Source organism: Salmo salar, chromosome ssa24 (genome assembly GCF_905237065.1).
Source record: "Salmo salar chromosome ssa24, Ssal_v3.1, whole genome shotgun sequence".
Taxonomy (NCBI): domain Eukaryota; kingdom Metazoa; phylum Chordata; class Actinopteri; order Salmoniformes; family Salmonidae; genus Salmo; species Salmo salar.
In genome coordinates this window covers 42,162,501-42,186,500 of record NC_059465.1, presented here as the reverse complement: position 1 = coordinate 42,186,500, position 24,000 = coordinate 42,162,501, and the positions used below count along the sequence as shown (strand labels likewise).

At 45.4% G+C, this 24,000-nt stretch overlaps 1 protein-coding gene across 1 annotated transcript in view; it reads right to left on the bottom strand.

Annotated features, from left to right (window-relative positions):
• LOC106585923 (extracellular matrix organizing protein FRAS1) overlaps window positions 1–24,000 on the bottom strand; it is a 345,785-nt gene that overhangs the window by 205,108 nt on the left and 116,677 nt on the right. Inside the window, exons 10-13 of the mRNA XM_045706754.1 lie at window positions 22,358–22,474; window positions 21,482–21,629; window positions 18,765–18,908; window positions 3,794–3,928 (exon numbers count right to left, since the gene is read on the bottom strand). Of these exons, the coding sequence (XP_045562710.1) occupies window positions 3,794–3,928; window positions 18,765–18,908; window positions 21,482–21,629; window positions 22,358–22,474 (544 nt within the window). The remainder of the gene's footprint in view (window positions 1–3,793; window positions 3,929–18,764; window positions 18,909–21,481; window positions 21,630–22,357; window positions 22,475–24,000) is intronic.

Genomic DNA, 24,000 nt, shown 5'->3' with positions numbered 1-24,000 from the left:
ACTGTGTACCTCCTTTATTAACTTGTATATCTTTCTATATTCTTGTGCTTCTGGAGAAATATGATACAAAGCGCATTTCTGCTCAAGTAGAAATAGTATCTAATTCAGGCTATGAGATATGGTATACCATATAAAAGGGCTAAAGGGGAACATACTGTACCAGTTTCCAGTAGATTTCAGACCCCATATCCTTTACACAGATATAGTACTGGTATCACTTATAGCCACTCAACATCACCGATGAACGCGTCACAGCTCAATAAACTCTCTCTCTCTCTCTCTCTCTCACACACACACACACACACACACACACACACACACACACACACACACACACACACACACACACACACACACACACACACACACACACACACACACACACACACACACACACACACACACACACACACACACACACACAACACAGTCCTCCCCAGATGAGGCATGGTATTGGAGATAGCCCGGCCTAATCCGGCCTAATGGGCTTCACGAAAGCTGTGGATTTATAGACCATTAGGGAACGTTGAGCGGAAGGAGACAATTCCATCTCGTTCATTAAAGAGATTCTTCGGTACTTTTGTGTACTTCTTAGACAGTAGTTCTGAAAAGTAGCACTCGAAAGCCAAAAGTGGGTCCAAGAAAATTGCGTACTACACTGTACCATGTCATTGCTCTGTCTCTCTCTGCTGTGTCCACTGAGTTGTTGGGCCCGCCCTGCAACCTCATTGGAAAACGCTGGGTAGGCTTCTTGCTAGCTGTCACTCAGGAGCTGAAGCTCATTGGCTAGAACTGCTAGGAGACGTGGGGGCAAATGTAGGGCGAATAGCGTGGACAGCTTCAAGAAAACAGCTTTCGAACTAGGGATTTCGTGGCTAATTGAGGTAAGACAGTAATTCTCCTAATAGAATATACATCTATGAACTACACATTAACACATTCAGCCCAAAGCGGTGGGATTAAAAAATCTGTTGTTATTCACCAAAGTACTGGAGCATGTCTTTAAGGTGTTGAACTAAAGTCTGGAGTTAGAGAGGTAATTACTGGTAGTGGTCTAGTGGGTCGACAATACAGTCTCTCTCTCTCTCTGTCTCTCTCTGTCTCTCTCTCTCTTTCTCTCTGTCTCGCTCTGTCTCCCTCTCTCTGTCTCCCTCTCTCTCTCTCCCTCTCTCTCTCTCTCTCTCTCTCTCTCTCTCTCTCTCTCTCTCTCTCTCTTTCTCTCTGTCTCTCTCTGTCTCCCTCTCTCTCTCTTTCTCTCTGTCTCTCTCTGTCTCCCTCTCTCTCTCTCCCTCTCTCTCTCTCTCTGTCTCTCTCTCTGTCTCTCTGTCTCTCTCTCTCTTTCTCTCTGTCTCTCTCTGTCTCTCTCTCTCTCTCTCTCTCTCTCTCTGTCTCTCTCTGTCTCTCTCTGTCTCTCTCTCTCTCTCTCTCTCTCTCTCTCTCTCTCTCTCTCTCTCTCTCTCTCTCTAAACAGAGGTGCTGAAAGTGCATATATCAACAGAGCTATGGTCATGTGTGGATATCAAATTGGCCAGCAGTGCATAATCTCTTCCATATTAATTTCTTCTCTCTCTCTCTCTCTCTCTCAATTTCAATTTAACGACTTTATTGGCATGGGACAAACATGTTTACATTGCCAAAGCAAGTCTCTCTCTCCCTCTTAATCTCAATTTAAAGGGTTTTATTGGCATGGGAAAATTATGTTTACATTGCCAAAGCAAGTCTCTCTCTCTCTCTTAATCTCAATTTATGGGGTTCTATTGGCATGGGAAACATATGTTAACATTGCCAAACCAAGAGAAATAGATAAAAAAAAACAAAAGTGAAATAAACAGAAAAGAAATTACACTCACAAAAGTTCCAAAAGAATAAAGATCTGTGGTCTGTGTAATCTGAGGGAAATATGTGACTCGTTTCCAGTACGGCCACCTTGCTGTCCCCAGTCCACCTGGCCGTGCTGCTGCTCCAGTTTCAACTGTTCTGCCTGCGGCTATGGAACCCTGACCTGTTCACCGGACGTGCTACCTGCCCCAGACCTGCTGTTTTCAACTCTCTAGAGACAGCAGGAGCGGTAGAGATACTCTCAATGATCGGCTATGAAAAGCCAACTGACATTTACTCCTGAGGTGCTGACTTGTTGCACCCTCGACAACCACTGTGATTATTATTATTTGACCCTGCTGGTCATCTATGAACATTTGAACATCTAGGCCATGTTCTGTTATAATCTCCACCCGGCACAGCCAGAAGAGGACTGGCCACCCCTCATAGCCTGGTCCTCTCTAGGTTTCTTCCTAGGTTTTGGCCTTTCTAGGGAGTTTTTCCTAGCCACCGTGCTTCTACACCTGCATTGCTTGCTGTTTGGGGTTTTAGGCTGGGTTTCTGTACAGCACTTTGAGATATCAGCTGATGTAAGAAGGGCTTTATAAATACATTTGATTGATTTGATTTGTTACGCGTCACTACTTCTAAGGAGAGCCATTTGAACATAATATTTTTTAATATTTTTAATCAAAATGCATTTTTTTCACAGAAATGCCTTCTGGAATATTTAAACATTCATCTGCCTTATTAACAAGTGTGTATGCCATCTGTAAATACGAATATTATTTTTAAATTACGAGCCTATTTGGTTTAGCCATGGAAAAAGTTAGGAACCTTCCCGCTGGCCATGATTGGCTGAGATAATGGATAGGCTGGCCATGATTGGCTGAGATAATGGATAGGCTGGACATGATTGGCTGAGATAATGGATAGGCTGGACATGATTGGCTGAGATAATGGATAGGCTGGACATGCCGAGAGATGATTTCAGATTGGTCTACCATGTAGCCGCTTCTGTCTATAATATGAGCTGGTCAGTATGTGTAGGTAATACGCAATTGTTATTTTTTTTAAGATATCACGTAGTAGAAGTACAGAAGTGTTGTTCTCCACTTCCTGGAAGACCGGATTTTGAAATCAGTGGAATTAGAGTATGATAGCTAAGGATGTGGAGAAAATTCTGGCGTTTGATTGCAAACACCTGTCTCCGGATTACATCTTCAAACTAAGGGCAACAACGGCATCCGTGACAGAGAGAGAGAAGTGTCCATCCATGTATACTTGTAAGATAGTCTAGCTAGCTACATTTTCAGATATGACACGTTTCAATTTTTTTTCAGAAAGTCGTTTTCATTTCAAGTTAAAGTGTACTTTTAGCTAGCTAGCTAACGTTAGCTAGCTGGCTCGCTAGCTAACATTACGTGTATGATCTGTGTAGTAATTGTATTCGTATCTCAGAGCCAAGTGCATTGCTAGTTATAGCCTAGTGTTAGCTAGCTAGCTAACATTGAACCTGGTGATTCGTCCAGGGTAGTAACATTATGAGTTGGTATTATGGTTCATTGTTTAGCTAGCTAGCTAATGTAAATGTCTAAACAAAAGACTCCACCATGCAAGTAACCATTTCGATTGAATGTTCATGATGTTACTGCGACAACTGTCGATAGGTTGTGTTCATAAATTCGCTCTGGCTATCTACTCCGATTTTTGTTGTTTTCTCATGATTTGGTTGGGTCTAATTGTGTTACTGTCCTGGGGCTCTGTGGGGTCTGTTTGTGTTTGTGAACAGAGCCCCAGGACCAGATTTCTTGAGGGACTCTTATCCAGGTTCATCTCTCCATAAAGGGCAAATTGTCTCTCTCTCTCTATCTAAACTCTTGCTCTCTCTTTCTGTCTCTCTCTCCCTTTCTCTCTCTTTTTCTTTCTCTCTCTCTTTCTCTTGTGAAGCTACAAACGATAAATAGATACTCACGCAGGCACTGTGTGGTGTCCTGGTAGGACCCCGGGTCACAGGTGGCCACGCAGTGCCTGTTGTTTAATAGCAAGGACCCCCCACAGGACGAGCACTCAAAGTCATTCTCACAGGTGGCACAGGACGACTGGCAGGCTGCAGAGGGAGAGAGAGGAGGGAGGGAGGTAATAGAGAGAAAAAGGAGGGATAGACAGAGAGAGAGAGCAGGAGAGAAAAAGTTAATTAATCCTCATAAACATACCACATTCTTTGTTGATGTTCATATACACAATGCCCTATGATGTCATTTACTGTATGTGATTGTTCCTGAATGTCAATACCTTTCACCTACGCCACAACTCTAAACTACGTTTCTACCCAACTTTTCTATCTGTGTTCATATTCACATTAGAGTGTATACATTTTCATACTGGTCCCCCGTGGGAATAGAATCCACAACACCGGTGTTGCCAGCACCATGTTCTACCAACTGAGCCACACAGGATCTGTAGTTGACTCTGACAACATGGACCAGAACACTGAGGAAGTCTCCTGTTCTCACACTAAGGTAAGCTGTTAAACCAAGTTGAAACCCAATTGGAACGTTCCCTAAAGTTGTTGGAACGTTCTCTGTTACCTGGGATTCCATTCTCATTCCGGAAAATGTCGATCCTCGGGGCCATGATTAGGCATTTTTCAAATGACGCCTTGATCCTCTGTCTGTCTGTCTGTCTGTCTGTCTGTCTGTCTGTCTGTCTGTCTGTCTGTCTGTCTGTCTGTCTGTCTGTCTGTCCGTCCGTCCGTCCGTCGTCTGTCTGTCTGTGTCCCCATTGGCACCCTATTTCCTTTATAGTGCACTACTGTTGAACAAGGCTCAAAGGGGTCAACCTTCCGATGAACAAGGCTCAAAGGGGTCAACCTACTGTTGACCAGGGTTCATCAAATTTTGATGGGCAGTTAGAACATGTCCAGGGCAGGAAGGACATACCTCTTCCAGGGTGCATATGGATGTCTGTGTGTGTGTGTGTGTGTGTGTGTGTGTGTGTGTGTGTGTGTGTGTGTGTGTGTGTGTGTGTGTGTGTGTGTGTGTGTGTGTGTGTGTGTGTGTGTGTGTGTGTGTGTGTGTGTGTGTGCCTGTGTGTGTGTCTCAGTTATGTTATGACATGTAGCTGTCCATCTCCTCTCTCTCTGTCTTTCTCCCTCTCTTTTCTACTGCTCTCTCTCTGCCTCACTGTTTCTACGTCTCACTCTCTCTGCATCACTCTCTCTCTGCCTCACTCTCTCTATGTCTCACTCTCTCTATGTCTCACTCTCTCTCTGTGTCTCACTCTCTCTATGTCTCATTCTATGTCTCACTCTCTTTCTCACTCTCTCTGTCTGTCTTTATCCCTCTCTATGTCTCACTCTCTGTGTGTCTCACGCTCTGTGTCTCACTCTCTGTGTCTCACTCTCTGTGTCTCACTCTCTCTGTCTCACTCTCTCGCACTCTCTCTGCCGCACTCTCTGTGTGTCTCACTCTCTGTGTCTCGCTCTCTCTGTGTCTCACTCTCTCTGTGTCTCACGCTCTCTGTGTCTCACTATCTCTGTGTCTCACTCTGTGTCTCACTCTGTCTAACACTCTCTGTGTCTCACTCTGTGTCTCACTCTCTCTGTGTCTCACTCTCTGTGTCACTGTCTCACACTCTCTGTCTCTCACTCTCTCTGTGTCTCACTCTCTGTGTCACTGTGCCTCACTCTCTGTGTCTCACTCTCTCTGTGTCTCACTCTCTGTGTCACTGTGCCTCACTCTCTGTGTCTCACTCTCTCTGTGTCTCACTCTCTCTGTGTCTCACTCTCTCTGTGTCTCACTCTCTGTGTCACTGTGCCTCACTCTCTGTGTCTCACTCTCTCTGTGTCTCACTCTCTGTGTCACTGTGCCTCACTCTCTGTGTCTCACTCTCTCTGTGTCTCACTCTCTCTGTGTCTCACTCTCTCTGTGTCTCACTCTCTCTGTGTCTCACTCTCTGTGTCACTGTGCCTCACTCTCTGTGTCTCACTCTCTCTGTGTCTCACTCTCTCTGTGTCTCACTCTCTCTGTGTCTCACTCTCTCTGTGTCTCACTCTCTGTGTCACTGTGCCTCACTCTCTGTGTCTCACTCTCTCTGTGTCTCACTCTCTGTGTCACTGTGCCTCACTCTCTGTGTCTCACTCTCTCTGTGTCTCACTCTCTCTGTGTCTCACTCTCTCTGTGTCTCACTCTCTGTGTCACTGTGCCTCACTCTCTGTGTCTCACTCTCTCTGTGTCTCACTCTCTGTGTCACTGTGCCTCACTCTCTGTGTCTCACTCTCTCTGTGTCTCACTCTCTCTGTGTCTCACTCTCTCTGTGTCTCACTCTCTGTGTCACTGTGCCTCACTCTCTGTGTCTCACTCTCTCTGTGTCTCACTCTCTCTGTGTCTCACTCTCTCTGTGTCTCACTCTCTCTGTGTCTCACTCTCTGTGTCACTGTGCCTCACTCTCTGTGTCTCACTCTCTCTGTGTCTCACTCTCTCTGTGTCTCACTCTCTCTGTGTCTCACTCTCTGTGTCACTGTGCCTCACTCTCTGTGTCTCACTCTCTCTGTGTCTCAATCTCTGTGTCTCACTCTCTCTGTCTTTCTTTAACCCTCTCTTTTATTTTGCTCTCTCTTTCTAAGTCTCACTATCTTACTCTTCCACTCTCCCTTTCTCTTCCACTGCCCTTCACCCTCTCTGTACATCGATCCCTCCCTCCCTCTTTCTCTAACCATCTCTCTACACTTTTGACCTCTGCAATAAAATGGACACACCTCTAAACCCCTGATTGCTGAGCATGTCTTCACTTCACCTCTGTGTTACGGCTACTATCCACTACTATCCACTACTATCCACTACTATCCACTACTAACCACTACTATCCACTACTAACCACTACTATCCACTACTATCCACTACTAACCACTACTATCCACTACTATCCACTACTAACCACCACTATCCACCACTATCCACTACTAACCACTACTAACCACTACTATCCACTACTATCCACTACTATCCACTACTATCCACTACTAACCACTACTAACCACTACTATCCACTACTAACCACTACTATCCACTACTATCCACTACTAACCACTACTATCCACTACTATCCACTACTAACCACCACTATCCACCACTATCCACCACTAACCACCACTATCCACTACTAACCACTACTATCCACTACTAACCACTACTAACCACTACTATCCACTACTAACCACTACTATCCACTACTATCCACTACTAACCACTACTATCCACTACTATCCACTACTAACCACTACTAACCACTACCATCCACTACCACCCACTACCAACCACCACTATCCACTACTATCCACTACTAACCACTACTAACCACTACTAACCACTACTATCCACTACTAACCACTACTATCCACTACTAACCACTACTAACCACTACTATCCACTACTAACCACTACTATCCACTACTATCCACTACTATCCACTACTATCCACTACTACCCACTACTAACCACTACTATCCACTACTATCCACTACTATCCACTACTATCCACTACTATCCACTACTAACCACTACTAACCACTACTAACCACTACTATCCACTACTAACCACTACTAACCAGGACATGATGCTGACAGGATGTTAAATACCAGGACATGATGTTGACAGGATGTTAAATACCAGGACATGATGTTGACAGGATGTTAAATACCAGGACATGATGACAGGATGTTAAATACCAGGACATGATGATGACAGGATGTTAAATATCAGGACATGATGATGACAGGATGTTAAATACCAGGACATGATGCTGATAGGATGACCTATGTTATCAGGAGGTCAAGAGGCTTCCGGTTCCGGTGGCATGCACTGAAGGACGTGGCCTTATCGTGGATTTCTTTTGCAAAATGAATAAGAATTTACTGACTTCTTTTCTAAAATTATGAATTTTAAACACCATATTAAGGTGTGGAGCGTTCATTGTATGACAAGAAAAAACGAGCAGGTCTATTTCAGATAGCATAGTCTGTCCATTCACAATTCACCTGTGGGAACATGGCACCTCTCAACACCAAACAACAGAAAGAACTGTCTGCTAATATCCGAGAGATTGTTCATGAGGAGATTACCTCTGCCCTTCAATGAATCACTCGCATTGCTCACTCCTAAAGTGGAAACCTTTTCAACTAAAGTGGAAAGTCTGGAGAAGGCATGCCAATGGGACAGAGGTAGGTACGACTCCATAATCTGGTGACAGCTCAAGCTAAATTAGAAGGGAGCAATCAATCTCCTTGAATCGTTATCGGGGAGGGCTCTGACCTTTGCAGAGAAGAGGATCAGTATCTACCCAGATCTGAGAACTGCTGAAACAGAGTGAGACCTACAACGAGGTGAGATCCCAGCAACGTCATCTAAAACTAAGATGCAGCCTCATCTACCCTGGCAAAACTCGTTCTGACCTTCCAGAACACACAACACGCTCGTTCTCCACTGCCAAAGAGGAGGCTCAAGACTTCTTTGAGAATCTCACCAATAACACCCAACACACAAGGGGACAAGCCAATAGATCAAGGCTAACTACAATATGTCTGGCTCAATACTCAGGTATACCATCCATGCACAATCACAAGGCATAGCTTCGGGCTATAATGCTGCCCTCAGCATAAGATAATGATGAGGACACCCCTTCAAGTAAATACAATAAACAATATTAATATTAATACTGAGTATTGTTCTTTGTTATTATCATATTGCCTGTGGTCCAGGACCTGGTTTTCCCAAAGGATCCTATTCCCAACGATGTACTTAACCTAAGATGCTTCTGGGAAACCGGACCCAGGAAATGAATACAATGATGACACCACGCCAATTAATGAACAATGGACAATATAGTGAGGCTTTACACAGACTGGAGCTACTTCCTGGTCGGGCTACAGCGCATTGAATCACCGCATGGGAAAAAGATGGCAATAAAAAAAGGAAGACATTCAACTAGATTACTTTTTTTTTGGGGGGGGGATGCTACTGCTAAGGAGACATTGCCAATCTCATATGTGCTACTACACCGTATCTTTTAGTATTTGTCTTCCTGTTGATTGCTGTTCACCTTCGCTTTAGTGCAGGTTATTGAATTTTTCTCCCAGGAAGTACTTGGCCCACAGGCCATGACGAATGTTTGTGAAGTTCTAGATGATAGACAGAATTTCCTGCCCATACCCTTTCCGTTTTCTGTATATAGCACCGCGCACATGAATGATTAATAAAAACGGAGGGCAAATGTATTTTTAAGGTGATATAAATCATATTGCTCAAAATACAGCCACAGTATGTTATTACTACTACAGCTACAGTATGTTATTACTACTACAGTATGTTATTACTACTACAGTATGTTATTACTCCTACAGCTACAGTATGTTATTACTCCTGCAGCTACAGTATGTTATTACTACTACAGTATGTTATTACTCCTACAGCTACAGTATGTTATTACTCCTACAGTATGTTATTACTAAGCTACAGTATGTTATTACTCCTACAGATACAGTATGTTATTACTCCTACAGCTACAGTATGTTATTACTCCTACAGCTACAGTATGTTATTACTCCTACAGCTACAGTATGTTATTACTCCTACATCTACAGTATGTTATTACTACTACAGTATGTTATTACTCCTACAGCTACAGTATGTTATTACTCCTACAGTATGTTATTACTACTACAGTATGTTATTACTCCTACAGCTACAGTATGTTATTACTCCTACAGTATGTTATTACTCCTACAGTATGCTAGTACTCCTACAGCTACAGTATGTTATTACTCCTACAGTATGTTATTACTCCTACAGCTACAGTATGTTATTACTCCTACAGTATGTTATTACTACTACAGCTACAGTATGTTATTACTCCTACAGCTACAGTATGTTATTACTCCTACAGTATGTTATTACTCCTACAGCTACAGTATGTTATTAGTCCTACAGTATGTTATTACTCCTGCAGCTACAGTATGTTATTACTCCTACAGCTACAGTATGTTATTACTACTACAGATACAGTATGTTATTACTCCTGCAGCTAGGTTATGTTATTACTACTACAGATACAGTATGTTATTACTCCTACAGCTAGGTTATGTTATTACTACTACAGATACAGTATGTTATTACTCCTACAGCTACAGTATGTTATTACTCCTACAGCTACAGTATGTTATTACTCCTACAGCTACAGTATGTTATTACTCCTACACTACAGTATGTTATTACTCCTACAGCTACAGTATGTTATTACTCCTACAGTATGTTATTACTCCTACAGTATGCTAGTACTCCTACAGCTACAGTACGAATGTTTGTGAAGTTCTAGATGATAGACAGAATTTCCTGCCCATACCCTTTCCGTACAGCTACAGTATGTTATTACTCCTACAGCTACAGTATGTTATTACTCCTACAGTATGTTATTACTCCTACAGATACAGTATGTTATTAGTCCTACAGCTACAGTATGTTATTACCCCTACAGTATGTTATTACTCCTACAGCTACAGTATGTTATTAGTCCTACAGTATGTTATTACTCCTGCAGCTACAGTATGTTATTACTCCTACAGCTACAGTATGTTATTACTCCTACAGCTACAGTATGTTATTAGTCCTACAGTATGTTATTACTCCTGCAGCTACAGTATGTTATTACTCCTACAGTATGTTATTACTCCTACAGCTACAGTAAGTTATTACTCCTACAGTATGTTATTACTCCTACATCTACAGTATGTTATTACTCCTACAGCATGCTATTACTCCTACAGTATGTTATTACTCCTGCAGCTACAGTATGTTATTAGTCCTACAGTATGTTATTACTCCTACAGCTACAGTATGTTATTAGTCCTACAGTATGTTATTACTCCTACAGCTACAGTATGTTATTACTCCTACAGTATGTTATTACTCCTACAGCTACAGTATGTTATTACTCCTACAGTATGTTATTACTCCTGCAGCTAGGTTATGTTATTACTCCTACAGATACAGTATGTTATTACCCCTACTTCCACAGTATGTTATTACTACTACAGATACAGTATGTTTTTACTCCTATAGTATGTTATTACTCCTACAGTATGTTATTACCCGTACTTCTACAGTATGTTATTGACTGTTTAAGCAAATTTGTCATTTTTGCTTTACTTTTACTTTTTCTTCATTAGTCTTTGGCCTGAATGCCAAGCGTCACATCTGGACGCAACCTGGCTCCATCCCTACGGTGAAGCATGGTGGTGGCAGCATCATGCTTTGGGGATGTTTTTCAGCAGTAGGGACTGGGAGACTAGTCAGGATCGAGAGAAAGACGAACGGAGCAAAGTACAGAGAGATCCTTGATGAAAACCTGCTCCAGAGCACTCAGGACCTCAGACTGCAGCAAAGGTTCACCTTTCAAAAGGACAACGACCCTAAGCTCACAGCCAGGACAACACAGGAGTGGCTTCGGGACAAGTTTCTGAATGTCTTTGAGTGGCCCAGACAGAGCCTAGACTTGAACTCGATCGAACATCTCTGGAGAGACCTGAAAATAGCTGTGCAGCAACGTTCCCCATCCAACTTGACAGAGCTTTAGAGGATCTGTAGATAATAATGGGAGAAACTCCTCAAATACAGGTGTGCCAAGTTTGTAGCGTCATATCCAAGAAGACTCGAGGCTGTAATGGCTGCCAAAGATGCTTCAACAAAGCACTGAGTGAAGGGTCTGAATACTTAAGTCACAGTTGTCGTAGTGATGAGACCAAAATGCAGCAGGTATGTGTATGCTCATCTTGACGTTTAATAAATTCAAAAATGAACAGCAAAATAACAAAAGAACTAACGATCAACTAAACAGTCTGGCAAGGCACAAGGCTAAACACAGAACAATCTCCCACAAAACCTACACCAAACAATTACCCATATATAGGACTCTCAATCAGAGGCAACGAGGAAGCACCTGCCTCCAATTGAGAGTCCCAAACCCTAATCAACCTAACATAGACATACATAAACCAGACTCAACCTAGAAATAGACCACAACTCAAAACCCGGAAATAATCAATCAAACGCCCTCCTAACTAACACACCACCCCGAACCACATAAAACAAATACCCTCTGCCACGTCCTGACCAAACTACAATAACAATTAACCGTTATACTGGCCAGGACGTGACAGTACCCCCCCCCCCTAAAGGTGCTAACCCCAGAAGCACCTCAAGAAAAAAAAAAAAAAAACAACAAAACCAAAATTCCCCTCTACTAAAGGGAGGGAAGGGAGGGTGGCTGCCGTCACCGTCGGCACTTGTGCTACACCCCCCCTCCCCAACCCACCTATGCAGGTGGTGGTTCAGGCTCCGGCCTATTGTCCTCCAGAGTGCCGACCGACCCGATCAGCCTTGGACCGTAGGCAGACTCCCCCTGCTCTGGATCATGGGCAGACCTCCTCCTCTCCACCCTGTATGCAGACTCATTAATGAAACCGTTAATTACTTTAAGTTCTGAACTGTCAGGCTTACTCAGTTTAGGGTTGCTGCTAGACTCCCTTGGGTTTTGGTCATCGGCAGACTCTGGGCCGATGGGCCACTCTGGCAGCTCCGGGCAGTCTGGCCACTCTGGCAGCTCCGGGCAGTCTGGCCACTCTGGCAGCTCCGGGCAGTCTGGCCACTCTGGCAGCTCCGGGCAGTCTGGCCACTCTGGCATCTCCGGGCAGTCTGGCCACTCTGGCATCTCCGGGCAGTCTGGCCACTCTGGCAGCTCCTGACTAGAATATGGCTCTGGCGGCTCCTGACTGGCGGGCGGCTCTGGCGACTCCTGACTGACGGGCGGCTCTGGCGACTCCTGACTGACGGGCGGCTCTGGCGACTCCTGAAGGACGGGCGGCTCTGGCGACTCCTGACTGACGGGCGGCTCTGGCGACTCCTGACTGACGGGCGGCTCTGGCGACTCCTGACTGACGGGCGGCTCTGGCGACTCCTGACTGACGGGCGGCTCTGGCGACTCCTGACTGACGGGCGGCTCTGGCAACTCTTGACTGACGGGCGGCTCTGGCGACTCCTGACTGACGGGCGGCTCTGGCGACTCCTGACTGACGGGCGGCTCTGGCGACTCTTGACTGACGGGCAGCTCTGGCGACACTTGACTGACGGGCAGCCCTGGCGACGTCGGACTGGGCTGACGAACTGGATGCCTGGTGCGTGGTGCTGGTATTATCTTCACCAGACAGCTAGCACGCACCTCAGGACTATTAATAAACGCTACTCCAGGTGATAACATTAGGACACGCTCTGTAGGGCGAATGTCGTGCCTAAAACACCAACACAGTAGCTCTCTCATCCTTTTCTCCTCCAATTTTCCCATCAACTCCCTTATAGTCTCTGTTTCTCTTTCCTCCACTTTTCCCCTCACTAGCTCTGGTTCCATCCTCGGCTCCGCCGATCTGTCAGTGTGCCCCCCCCAAAAAAATTATTGGGGCTGCCTCTCCGGTTTAAACGCCAGTCGCGTTCCTCGGTATCGTTCCCGGTCCTCACCGAATTCCCCTTGCTCCTTCCTCTGCTGCTTGGTCCATTTTTGGTGGGAGATTCTGTCACGGTTGTCGTTGGTAAAGGAGGACCAAAACGCAGCAGGTATGTGTATGCTCATCTTGACGTTTATTAACTCCGAATGAACGTACAAAAATAACAAAAAAAGTACGAACGATCAACAAAACAGTCTGGCAAGGCACAAGGCTAAACACAGAACAATCTCCCACAAAACCTACACCAAACAATTACCCATATATAGGACTCTCAATCAGAGGCAACGAGGAAGCACCTGCCTCCAATTGAGAGTCCCAAACCCTAATCAACCTAACATAGACATACATAAACCAGACTCAACATAGAAATAGACCACAACTCAAAACCCGGAAATAATCAATCAAACGCCCTCCTAACTAACACACCACCCCGAACCACATAAAACAAATACCCTCTGCCACATCCTGACCAAACTACAATAACAATTAACCTTATACTGGCCAGGACGTGACAACTTATGTAAATTTTATATATATATATATTTTTTTTTACATTTACAAAAAACTCTAAAAACCTGTTTTTGCTTCATCATTATGAGGTATTGTGTGTAGATTGATGAGAAAAAACAACTATTTAATCAATTTTATAATAAGGCTGTAATGTAAAACAATTTGGAAAAAGTCAAGGGGTCTGAATACTTTCCAAATGGTACACTTTCTACTCCAACAGGCATAAATTATTCTCCAGAATCGATTTAAAAAAAAATTAAGAACATCGAAATTGGACATATGAGCTTGTCTGACCACCACGCCTACTACTGCCATTTACACATTTCAGAGTCTCTTAAAAGAGCCACAAGTTGCCGTTTCAACGTTTCATTACTACAAAATCCTACATTCTGTCATCAATTCGAAATTGAACTAAATTAGATAATAATGATCAATAGAAATTCAGTCGATGACCCCCGGATTCTATGGGATGCCACGAAAGTTTTTACAAAAAATAATGCAACTGCATTTGCATCTGGGTTGAATAAATCCCAATTAAAGAAGATATCAGAATTGGAAATATTGTTAACATCATTAGAGTGTTCTCAACAAAAACTGTTTTCAGACCAGGTAGATATTCTTTCCAAAGTCAATTACAAAACTTAATTTATGGATAAGACAAAGATCAGAATTTGCCATCCATTGAGTTGGACTGAACCATTCATTCCATGGTAATCATCCTAGTCGATTACTGGCCAACAAGCTGGGCAGTAATGATCAATTAGCTGACATAGCAAATATTGAATCTGAAACCAAATGAATCAATCAAATATTCTCCCGCTTCTATAAAGAACTTTACTCCTCTGATTGTAAATCCAAACCATGCCAGACTAAGTCCTTTCTAAAATAATTAAGAAGTCCTCTTCTCTCAACAGAGGAAGCTGCCTCGGTGGGTGCCCAAATATCTCGAAATTAAGCCCGAATAAATTAAGCCCAAATCTCTCTCAAATTTTGGACTCAATTAGTTCTACTATTGCTTGAAATGATTAACGCAGCCATTCACAAAGGTTAATTTAGGAGAGATGTGAATACAGCACTAATTCCGCTTTTATAAGGAAAAGGTAAGGAAGCCACTGTGTTCCCACCCTACTTTAGACATGATTCTTCCCATATTTTTGATTAACAAAAAATATAAAACTGCTTTACAAAATGTCGTCGTCTCGTCTCGAAACCACATGGACCAAAGCAGTTTTTGTTAAAAATGTTTATCTTCGGATAACCTCCGTCCACTATTACATATCTTAAATGCTTCGTCAGAAACAACAGCTCATTGGGCTGCTTTATCTCTAGATGCAGAGAAAGATTTTGATCAACTAGAATGGTCATACCTCTGGTCTGAACATATGGGAATTGGCTCCAATTTCATTCATATGATTAAGATCCTATATGCCAATCCATCATAACAGGCAATATCTGCTCTGCTTCGTTCAGAGCCACTTGAAGCCGCAGACACGGTGATACGATTTGTTCTTTGCTATTTTTATTATCCATGGAACTCCTGGCCCAGGCAATTTGTCAATCGAAGGAAATAACACCAATTTCCCTCAAATCTACTGATCCCGTCATCTCATTATACAAAGACAATATTTTACTATAGCTAGACAATGTATCTCAATCATTCCCAAACACATTAAAGATTATAGATACATTCAGTTTAATCTCAATTTATAAGATTAAATCAAACCAAATCAGCCCTACTTCCTATCAAGACCCTGATGGAGGACTCCGTCTCTAGTTATGTAGTCACAATTGTTTCCCATTTTAAATATTTGGGAGTAGATAACTAACTTAGATAACTAAAACAATTAACTAAATAACTAACTAACTAAAAAAACAATGGCAGAAACTTTAAGAGAAATCAATCAATCCAACCTCAGTAGATGAACTAACAAAAGAGCTGTTTTAACCATCAGAATATCTATTGTCGATATATATCTATTGCTTAATTTCTGTAGTTTAATGCTTCCCATTTTCTTATTTTTATTTAACCCTTATTTTACCAGGTAAATTGACTGAGAACACATTCTCACTTTCAGCAACGGCCTGGGGAATAGTTACAGGGGAGAGGAGGTGTCACGTCCTGGCCAGTATAAAGGTTAATTAGTATTATAGTTTGGTCAGGACGTGGCAGAGGGTATTTGTTTTATGTGGTTCAGGGTGGTGTGTTTGTTAAAAGGGTGTTTGATTTAGTATTTCCGGGTTTTGGTTTATGTTTAGGTAGTTCTATGTTTAGTTTAGTGTGTCTGGTTCTATGTTGAGTTAATTGGGGTTGGACTTCCAATTGAAGGCAGCTGTTTGGTGTTGCCTTTGATTGGAAGTCCTTTATTAGTTGGGTGTGTTTGTCTTGTATTTTGTGGGTGATTGTTCTGTGTGTAAGCCGTATGCTTTACCAGACTGTTTGTAGTTGTTCGTTCGTTTCGTTTTGTTATTTTGTATGTTCATTTTTGTAGTTAATAAAAATCAAGATGAGCATACACGTACCTGCTGCGTATTGGTCCTCCTTCACCGACGACAACCGTGACAGGAGGGGGATGAATGAGCCAATTGGAAGCTGGGGATGATTAGGTGGCCATGGTGGTATGAGGATAGGAATAGGATGGGAGGTTGGTGGAATAGGATGGGAGGTTGGTGGAATAGGATGGGAGGATTGGGGAATGGGATGGGAGGTTGGGGAGATGGGAGGTTGGGGAGATGGGAGGTTGGGGAGGTGGGAGGTTGGGAAGATGGGAGGTTGGTGGAATAGGATGGGAGGTTGGTGGAAAAGGATGGGAGGTTGGTGGAATAGGATGGGAGGTTGGGGAGATGGGATGGGTGGTTGGGGAGATGGGAGATTGGGGAGATGGGAGGTTGGGGAGAGGAGATGGGAGGTTTGGGAGAGGAGTGGGAGGTTGGGAAGATGGGAGGTTGGGGAGATGGGAGGTTGGGGAGATGGGAGGTTGGGGAGGTGGGAGGTTGGGAAGATGGGAGGTGGGGGGATGGGAGGTTGGGGAGATGGGATGGGAGGTTGGGGAGCAGGGAGATTGGGGAGATGTGAGGTTGGGGAGATGGGAGAGTGGGGAGATGGGAGGTTAGGGGAGATGGGAGGTTGGGGAGGTGGGAGGATGGGGAGATAGGAGGTTGGGGAGGTGGGAGGTTGGGGAGGTGGGAGGATGGGGAGATGGGAGGTTGGGGAGAAGGGAGGTTGGGAAGATGGGAGGTTGGGGAGATGGGAGGTTGGGGAGATGGGAGACTGGGGAGATGGGATGGGAGGTTGGGGAGATGGGAGGTTGGGGAGATGAGATGGGAGGTTTGGGAGATGGGAGGTTGGGGAGGTGGGAGATTGGGGAGATGGGAGGTTGGGGAGATGGGAGGTTGAGGAGATGGGAGAATGGGGAGATGGGAGGTTGGGGAGATGGGAGAATAGGGGAGATGGGAGGTTGGGGAGATGGGAGGTTGGGGAGATGGGATGGGAGGTTGGGGAGATGGGAGAATGGGGAGGTGGGAGGTTGGGGAGATGGGAGGTTGGGGAGATGGGATGGGAGGTTGGGGAGATGGGAGGTTGAGGAGATGGGATGGGAGGTTGGGGAGATGGGAGGTTGGGGAGATGGGATGGGAGGTTGGGGAGATGGGAGATTGGGGAGATGGGAGGTTGGGGAGATGGGAGGTTGGGGAGGTGGGAGGATGGGGAGATGGGAGGTTGGGGAGTTGGGAGGTTGGGGAGATGGGAGACTGGGGAGATGGGATGGGAGGTTGGGGAGATGGGAGGTTGGGGAGATTAGATGGGAGGTTTGGGAGATGGGAGTTGGGGAGGTGGGAGATTGGGGAGATGGGAGGTTGGGGAGATGGGAGGTTGGGGAGATGGGAGGTTAGGGGAGATGGGAGATTGGGGATATGGGAGGTTGGGGAGATGGGATGGGAGGTTGGGGAGATGGGAGGTTGGGGAGTTGGGGTGGGAGGTTGGGGAGATGGGAGGTTAGGGGAGATGGGAGGTTGGGGAGATGGGAGGTTGGGGAGATGGGAGTTGGGGAGATGGGAGGTTGGGGAGATGGGAGGTTAGGGGAGATGGGAGGTTGGGGAGGTGGGAGGTTGGGGAGATGGATGGGAGGTTGGGGAGATGGGAGATGGGAGGTTAGGGGAGATGGGAGGTTGGGGAGGTGGGAGGTTGGGGAGATGGGATGGGAGGTTGGGGAGATGGGAGGTTGGGGAGATGGGATGGGAGGTTAGGGAGATTGGGGAGATGGGAGGTTAGGGGAGATGGGAGGTTGGGGAGGTGGGAGGTTGGGGAGATGGGATGGGAGGTTGGGGAGATGGGAGGTTGGGGAGATGGGATGGGAGGTTGGGGAGATGGGAGGTTGGGTAGGTGGGATGGGAGGTTGGGGAGATGGGATGGGAGGTTGGGGAGATGGGAGGTTGGGGAGATGGGATGGGAGGTTGGGGAGATGGGAGGTTGGGGAGATGGGATGGGAGATTGGGGAGATGGGAGGTTGGGGAGATGGGAGGTTGGGGAGATGGGAGGTTGGGAGATGGGATGGGAGGTTGGGGAGATGGGAGGTTGGGGAGATGGGATGGGAGATTGGGGAGATGGGAGGTTGGGGAGATGGGAGGTTGGGGGTGGAGGCTCACATCTTTCTGGTTATTTGCCTTTACATACTACATGTTTTTGTTGTTGTTTTACTCTGTAATATGATCACAACTTTAACATTTTTTAATTTTTTTTGTGGCAGCCCACATGTTAAGGAGTGTGTGCGTGTGTGTGTGTGTGTGTGTGTGTGTGTGTGTGTGTGTGTGTGTGTGTGTGTGTGTGTGTGTGTGTGTGTGTGTGTGTGTGTGTGTGAGTTGGGCTAATAAATGTGTCATACAGTACTTTACCTGCACACACTTTTCCATCGGCATAGTAACCGCGAGGACAGGTGGACACACAGTGTCCGTCCAGCAGCAGAGAGTCAGAGTCCTTACAGCTCTCACAGTGGTCAGGGGTCCCCGAGCAAGACAGGCAGTCCCTCTGGCACTGGACTGTTACACACACACACACACACACACACACACACACACACACACACACACACACACACACACACACACACACACACACACACACACACACACACACACACACACACACACACACACACACACAACAGGTAGAGAGAGAGATATTGAGAAGCTTAGTGTGTTCTAATTTGGCTATTGAGAGTCTTATTGGCTGCCAGTGGCTGTCTGATTACCTTATTGGCTGCCAGTGGCTGTCTGATTACCTTATTGGCTGCCAGTGTCTGATTCCCTGTGACCTATTCCTTACTTTGTTGAGAATAGAATGGGCCAGTATTTAACTAGAGCCAGACTCCATTCCACACACAGACACTGAACACTACTTAACAATATAGAATGGGCCAGTATTTAACTAGAGCCAGACTCCATTCCACACACAGACACTGAACACTACTTAACAATATAGAATGGGCCAGTATTTAACTAGAGCCAGACTCCATTCCACACACAGACACTGAACACTACTTAACAATATAGAATGGGCCAGTATTTAACTAGAGCCAGACTCCATTCCACACACAGACACTGAACACTACTTAACAATATAACGCTAGTTAGCATCAGCATTAGATATAAAGTACCTCTAACTTCCTTCATACTGGACACAGAGACATAACAATGGAATCCAGGAGTCCATCTGACTCTGGGGATGTAGATAAAGGACCTCATTGCCAACATCCCGAAGTATCCCTTTAACCTGTTATGGCTAGGGGGCAGTATTTTCACAGCCGGATAAAAAACGTACCCGATTTAATCTGATTATTACTCCTGCCCAGAAACTAGAATATGCATAGAATTATTAGCTTTGGATAGAAAACACTCCAAAGTTTCTAAAACTGTTTGAATGGTGTCTGTGAGTATAACAGAACTCATTTGGCAGGCCAAAACCTGAGAAGATTCCATGCAGGAAGTGGCCTGTCTGACAATTTCTTGCCCTTCTTGATTATCTCTATCCATTACAGAGGATCTCTGCTGTTACGTGACACTTCCTACGGCTGCCATAGGGTCTCAGAAGGCGGTAAAAAGCTGAATCGTGGCTTTGCAGGCTCTGGTTGAAAAAAAGTAGCGCGTTTGGGTAGTGGCTGGTCACAGTACTGTGAGACTCAGGCGCGTGCCCGAGTCGACCCCATGCTTTGTTTTCTTTCCTCTGTTTACCTAAACGCAGATTCCTGGTCGGAATATTATCGCTTTTTTACGAGAAAAATGGCATAAAAATTGATTTTAAACAGCGGTTGACATGCTTCGAAGTACGGTAATGGAATATTTAGAAATCTTTTGTCACGAATTGCGCCATGCTCGTGACCCTTATTTACTTATTTTGAACGCACGAACAAAACGCCGCTATTTGGATATAACGATGGATTATTTTGAACCAAACCAACATTTGTTATTGAAGTAGCAGTCCTGGGAGTGCATTCTGACGAAGAACAACAAAGGTAATCAAACTTTGTAATAGTAAATCGGAGTTTGGTCAGGGCTAAACTTGGTCGGTGTCTAAATGGCTAGCCGTGATGGCTGGGCTATCTACTGAGAATATTGCAAAATGTGCTTTCACCGAAAAGCTATTTTAAAATCGGACATATCGAGTGCAGTGTGGTTAGATTAAAATCGGACAGTGTGGTTAGATTAACGAGAGTCTTGTCTTTAAAATGCTGTAAAATAGTCATATGTTTGAAAAATTGAAGTTTTCGGATTTTAGAGGAGTTTGTATTTCGTGCCACGCCCATCATTGGATATTGGAGCAGGTGTTCCGCTAGCGGAACGTCTAGATGTAAGAGGTTTTAAGGGATAGGTTTAGGGTTTTGAGGTTAGGGTTAAGGGTTTTGGGGTTAGGGTTCTGGTTAGGGTTAAGGTTAAGGTTAGGGTTAAGGTTAGGGTTAGGGTTAAGGTTCTGGTTAGGGTTAGGGTTAAGGGTAGGGTAAGGTTAGGTTAGGGTTAGGGTTAAGGTTAGGGTCAGGGTTAAGGTTAGGGTTAAGGGTTTTGGGGTTACGGTTCTGATTAGGGTTAAGGGTAGGGTAAGGTTAGGGTTAGGGTTAAGGTTAGGGTCAGGGTTAAGGTTAGGGTTAAGGGTTTTGGGGTTACGGTTCTGATTAGGGTTAAGGGTAGGGTAAGGTTGGGGTTAAGGGTTTTGGGGTTAAGGTTCTGATTAGGGTTAAGGGTAGGGTAAGGTTAGGGTTGAGGGTAGGGTAAGGTTAGGGTTGAGGGTAGGGTAAGGTTAGGGTTGAGGGTAGGGTAAGGTTAGGGTTAAGGGTTTTGGGGTCAGGGTTCTGGTTAAGGTTCTGGTTAGAGGTGTTTGGGTAGTGTTAGGGGTAGGGTTAAGGTTTTGGGAAAATAGGATTTTTAATGGTCAAACATTTTTACTCCCCAAAAAGTCCAGAAATGTCACGAAAATAAAGCTGTACGTGTGTGTGTGTGTGTGTGTGTGTGTGTGTGTGTGTGTGTGTGTGTGTGTGTGTGTGTGTGCGTGCGTGTGCGTGCGTGCGTGCGTGAGAGAGAGAGAGAGAGAGAGAGAGAGAGAGAGAGAGAGAGACTCTTACCCTGTTTACACTCAGGGCAGCAGGTTCCCTGGTGGGGTACAGCCAGAGTTCCCAGGGGGCAGATGGGACAGGTCATCAGGTAACAGGTCACCCTGCCTTCACGACACTCACATTCCCTACAGGGGCCTTCACTCCATCTCTCCTGGTTCTAGAGGGAGATAGGAGAGAAGGGGAAGGAAGGGGGAAGGGTGGTGAGGGGGAGAGAGGTGAAGAGAAAGAGAGAGAAAGGGAGGGGAGAGAGAGAGAGAGAGAGAGAGAGAAAGAGAGATAGATGAGAGGGAGAGCGGGGTGGAGAGTGGAGAGAGCGAGAAAGGGAGACACAGAGACAGAAAAATGGAGAGACAGAGACAGATAAAAGGAGAGACAGAGACAGAGAAAATGAGACAGAAACAGAGAAAATGAGACAGAGACAGAGAAAATGAGACAGAGACAGAGAAAATGAGACAGAGACAGAGAAAATGAGACAGAGACAGAGAAAATGAGACAGAGACAGAGAAAATGAGACAGAGACAGAGAAAATGAGACAGAGACAGAGAAAATGAGACAGAGACAGAGAAAATGAGACAGAGACAGAGAAAATGAGACAGAGACAGAGAAAATGAGACAGAAACAGAGAAAATGAGAGACAGAAACAGAGAAAATGAGAGACAGAAACAGAGAAAATGAGACAGAGACAGAGAAAATGAGACAGAGACAGAGAAAATGAGACAGAGACAGAGAAAATGAGACAGAGACAGAGAAAATGAGACAGAGACAGAGAAAATGAGACAGAGACAGCGATTTTTATGAGATTTGAATGATACACTGAAACTATTGGCACTTTGCGTAGATTTCAAAAACCATGACTGGTTAACCAAGCGATACGGTATACATTACCACTAGTGGTCTCTGTGGTTTTCCTGAGGACTGATCAGGGTCTGAGTAGACACAGGAGGTCTTCAAGGACTGACACTCAGGACAACACTTCCCTGGTAGGTGGACCAGCTCTGAACCCTGTTAGGAAGAGCAAACAACACGTGAGTGTTTGTGCTCCATCTGTCTGTCTCTCCTTCTTCCTCTTTACCTGCTCCATCGGTCTGCCTCTCCTTCTTCCTCTCTACCTGCTCCATCTGTCTGTCTCTCCTTCTCCCTCTCTACCTGCTCCATCTGTCTGTCTCTCCTTCCTCTCTCCCTGCTCCATCTGTCTCTCTCTACTTCTACCTCTCTACCTGCTCCATCTGTCTGTCGCTCCTTCTCCCTCTCTACCTGCTCCATCTGTCTGTCTCTCCTTCTACCTCTCTACCTGCTCCATCTGTCTGTCTCTCCTTCTCCCTCTCTACCTGCTCCATCTGTCTGTCTCTCCTTCTTCCTCTCTACCTGCTCCATCTGTCTGTCTCTCCTTCTCCCCCTCTACCTGCTCCATCTGTCTGTCTCTCCTTCTTCCTCTCTACCTGCTCCATCTGTCTGTCTCTCCTTCTTCCTCTCTACCTGCTCCATCTGTCTGTCTCTCCTTCTTCCTCTCTACCTGCTCCATCTGTCTGTCTCTCCTTCTCTTCCCTCTACCTGCTCAATCTGTCTGTCTCTCCTTCTCCCTCTCTTCCCTCTACCTGCTCCATCTGTCTCTCTCTCCTTCTCCCTCTCTTCCCTCTACCTGCTCCATCTGTCTGTCGCTCCTTCTTCCTCTCTACCTGCTCCATCTGTCTGTCTCTCCTTCTCTTCCCTCTACCTGCTCAATCTGTCTGTCTCTCCTTCTCTTCCCTCTACCTGCTCAATCTGTCTGCCTCTCCTTCTCCCTCTCTACCTGCTCCATCTATCTGTCTCTCCTTCTCCCTCTCTACCTGCTCCATCTATCTGTCTCTCCTTCTTCCTCTCTACCTGCTCCATCTGTCTGTCTCTCCTTCTTCCCTCTACCTGCTCCATCTGTCTGTCTCTCCTTCTCCCTCTCTACCTGCTCCATCTGTCTGTCTCTCCTTCTCCCCCTCTACCTGCTCCATCTGTCTGTCTCTCCTTCTCCCTCTCTCCCTGCTCCATCTGTCTCTCTTTCATTCTCCCTCTCTACCTGCTCCATCTGTCTGTCTCTCCTTCTACCTTTCTACCTGCTCCATCTGTCTGTCTCTCCTTCTCCCTCTCTACCTGCTCAATCTGTCTGTCTCTCCTTCTCCCTCTCTACCTGCTCCATCTGTCTGTCTCTCCTTCTCCCTCTCTACCTGCTCCATCTGTCTGTCTCTCCTTCTTCCTCTCTACCTGCTCCATCTGTCTGTCTCTCCTTCCCCCCTCTACCTGCTCCATCTATCTGTCTCTCCTTCTCCCCCTCTCTCCCTGCTCCATCTGTCTGTCTTTCATTCTCCCTCTCTACCTGTTCCATCCGTCTCTTCTTCTCTCCCTCTCTACCTGCTCCATCTGTCTGTCTCTCCTTCCCCCCTCTACCTGCTCCATCTATCTGTCTCTCCTTCTCCCTCTCTACCTGTTCCATCCTGTCTCTGTTTCATCTTTCTCTCCTTCCACCTCTTCTTATTCTCTCTCTCCCTCCCTCTTTCCTT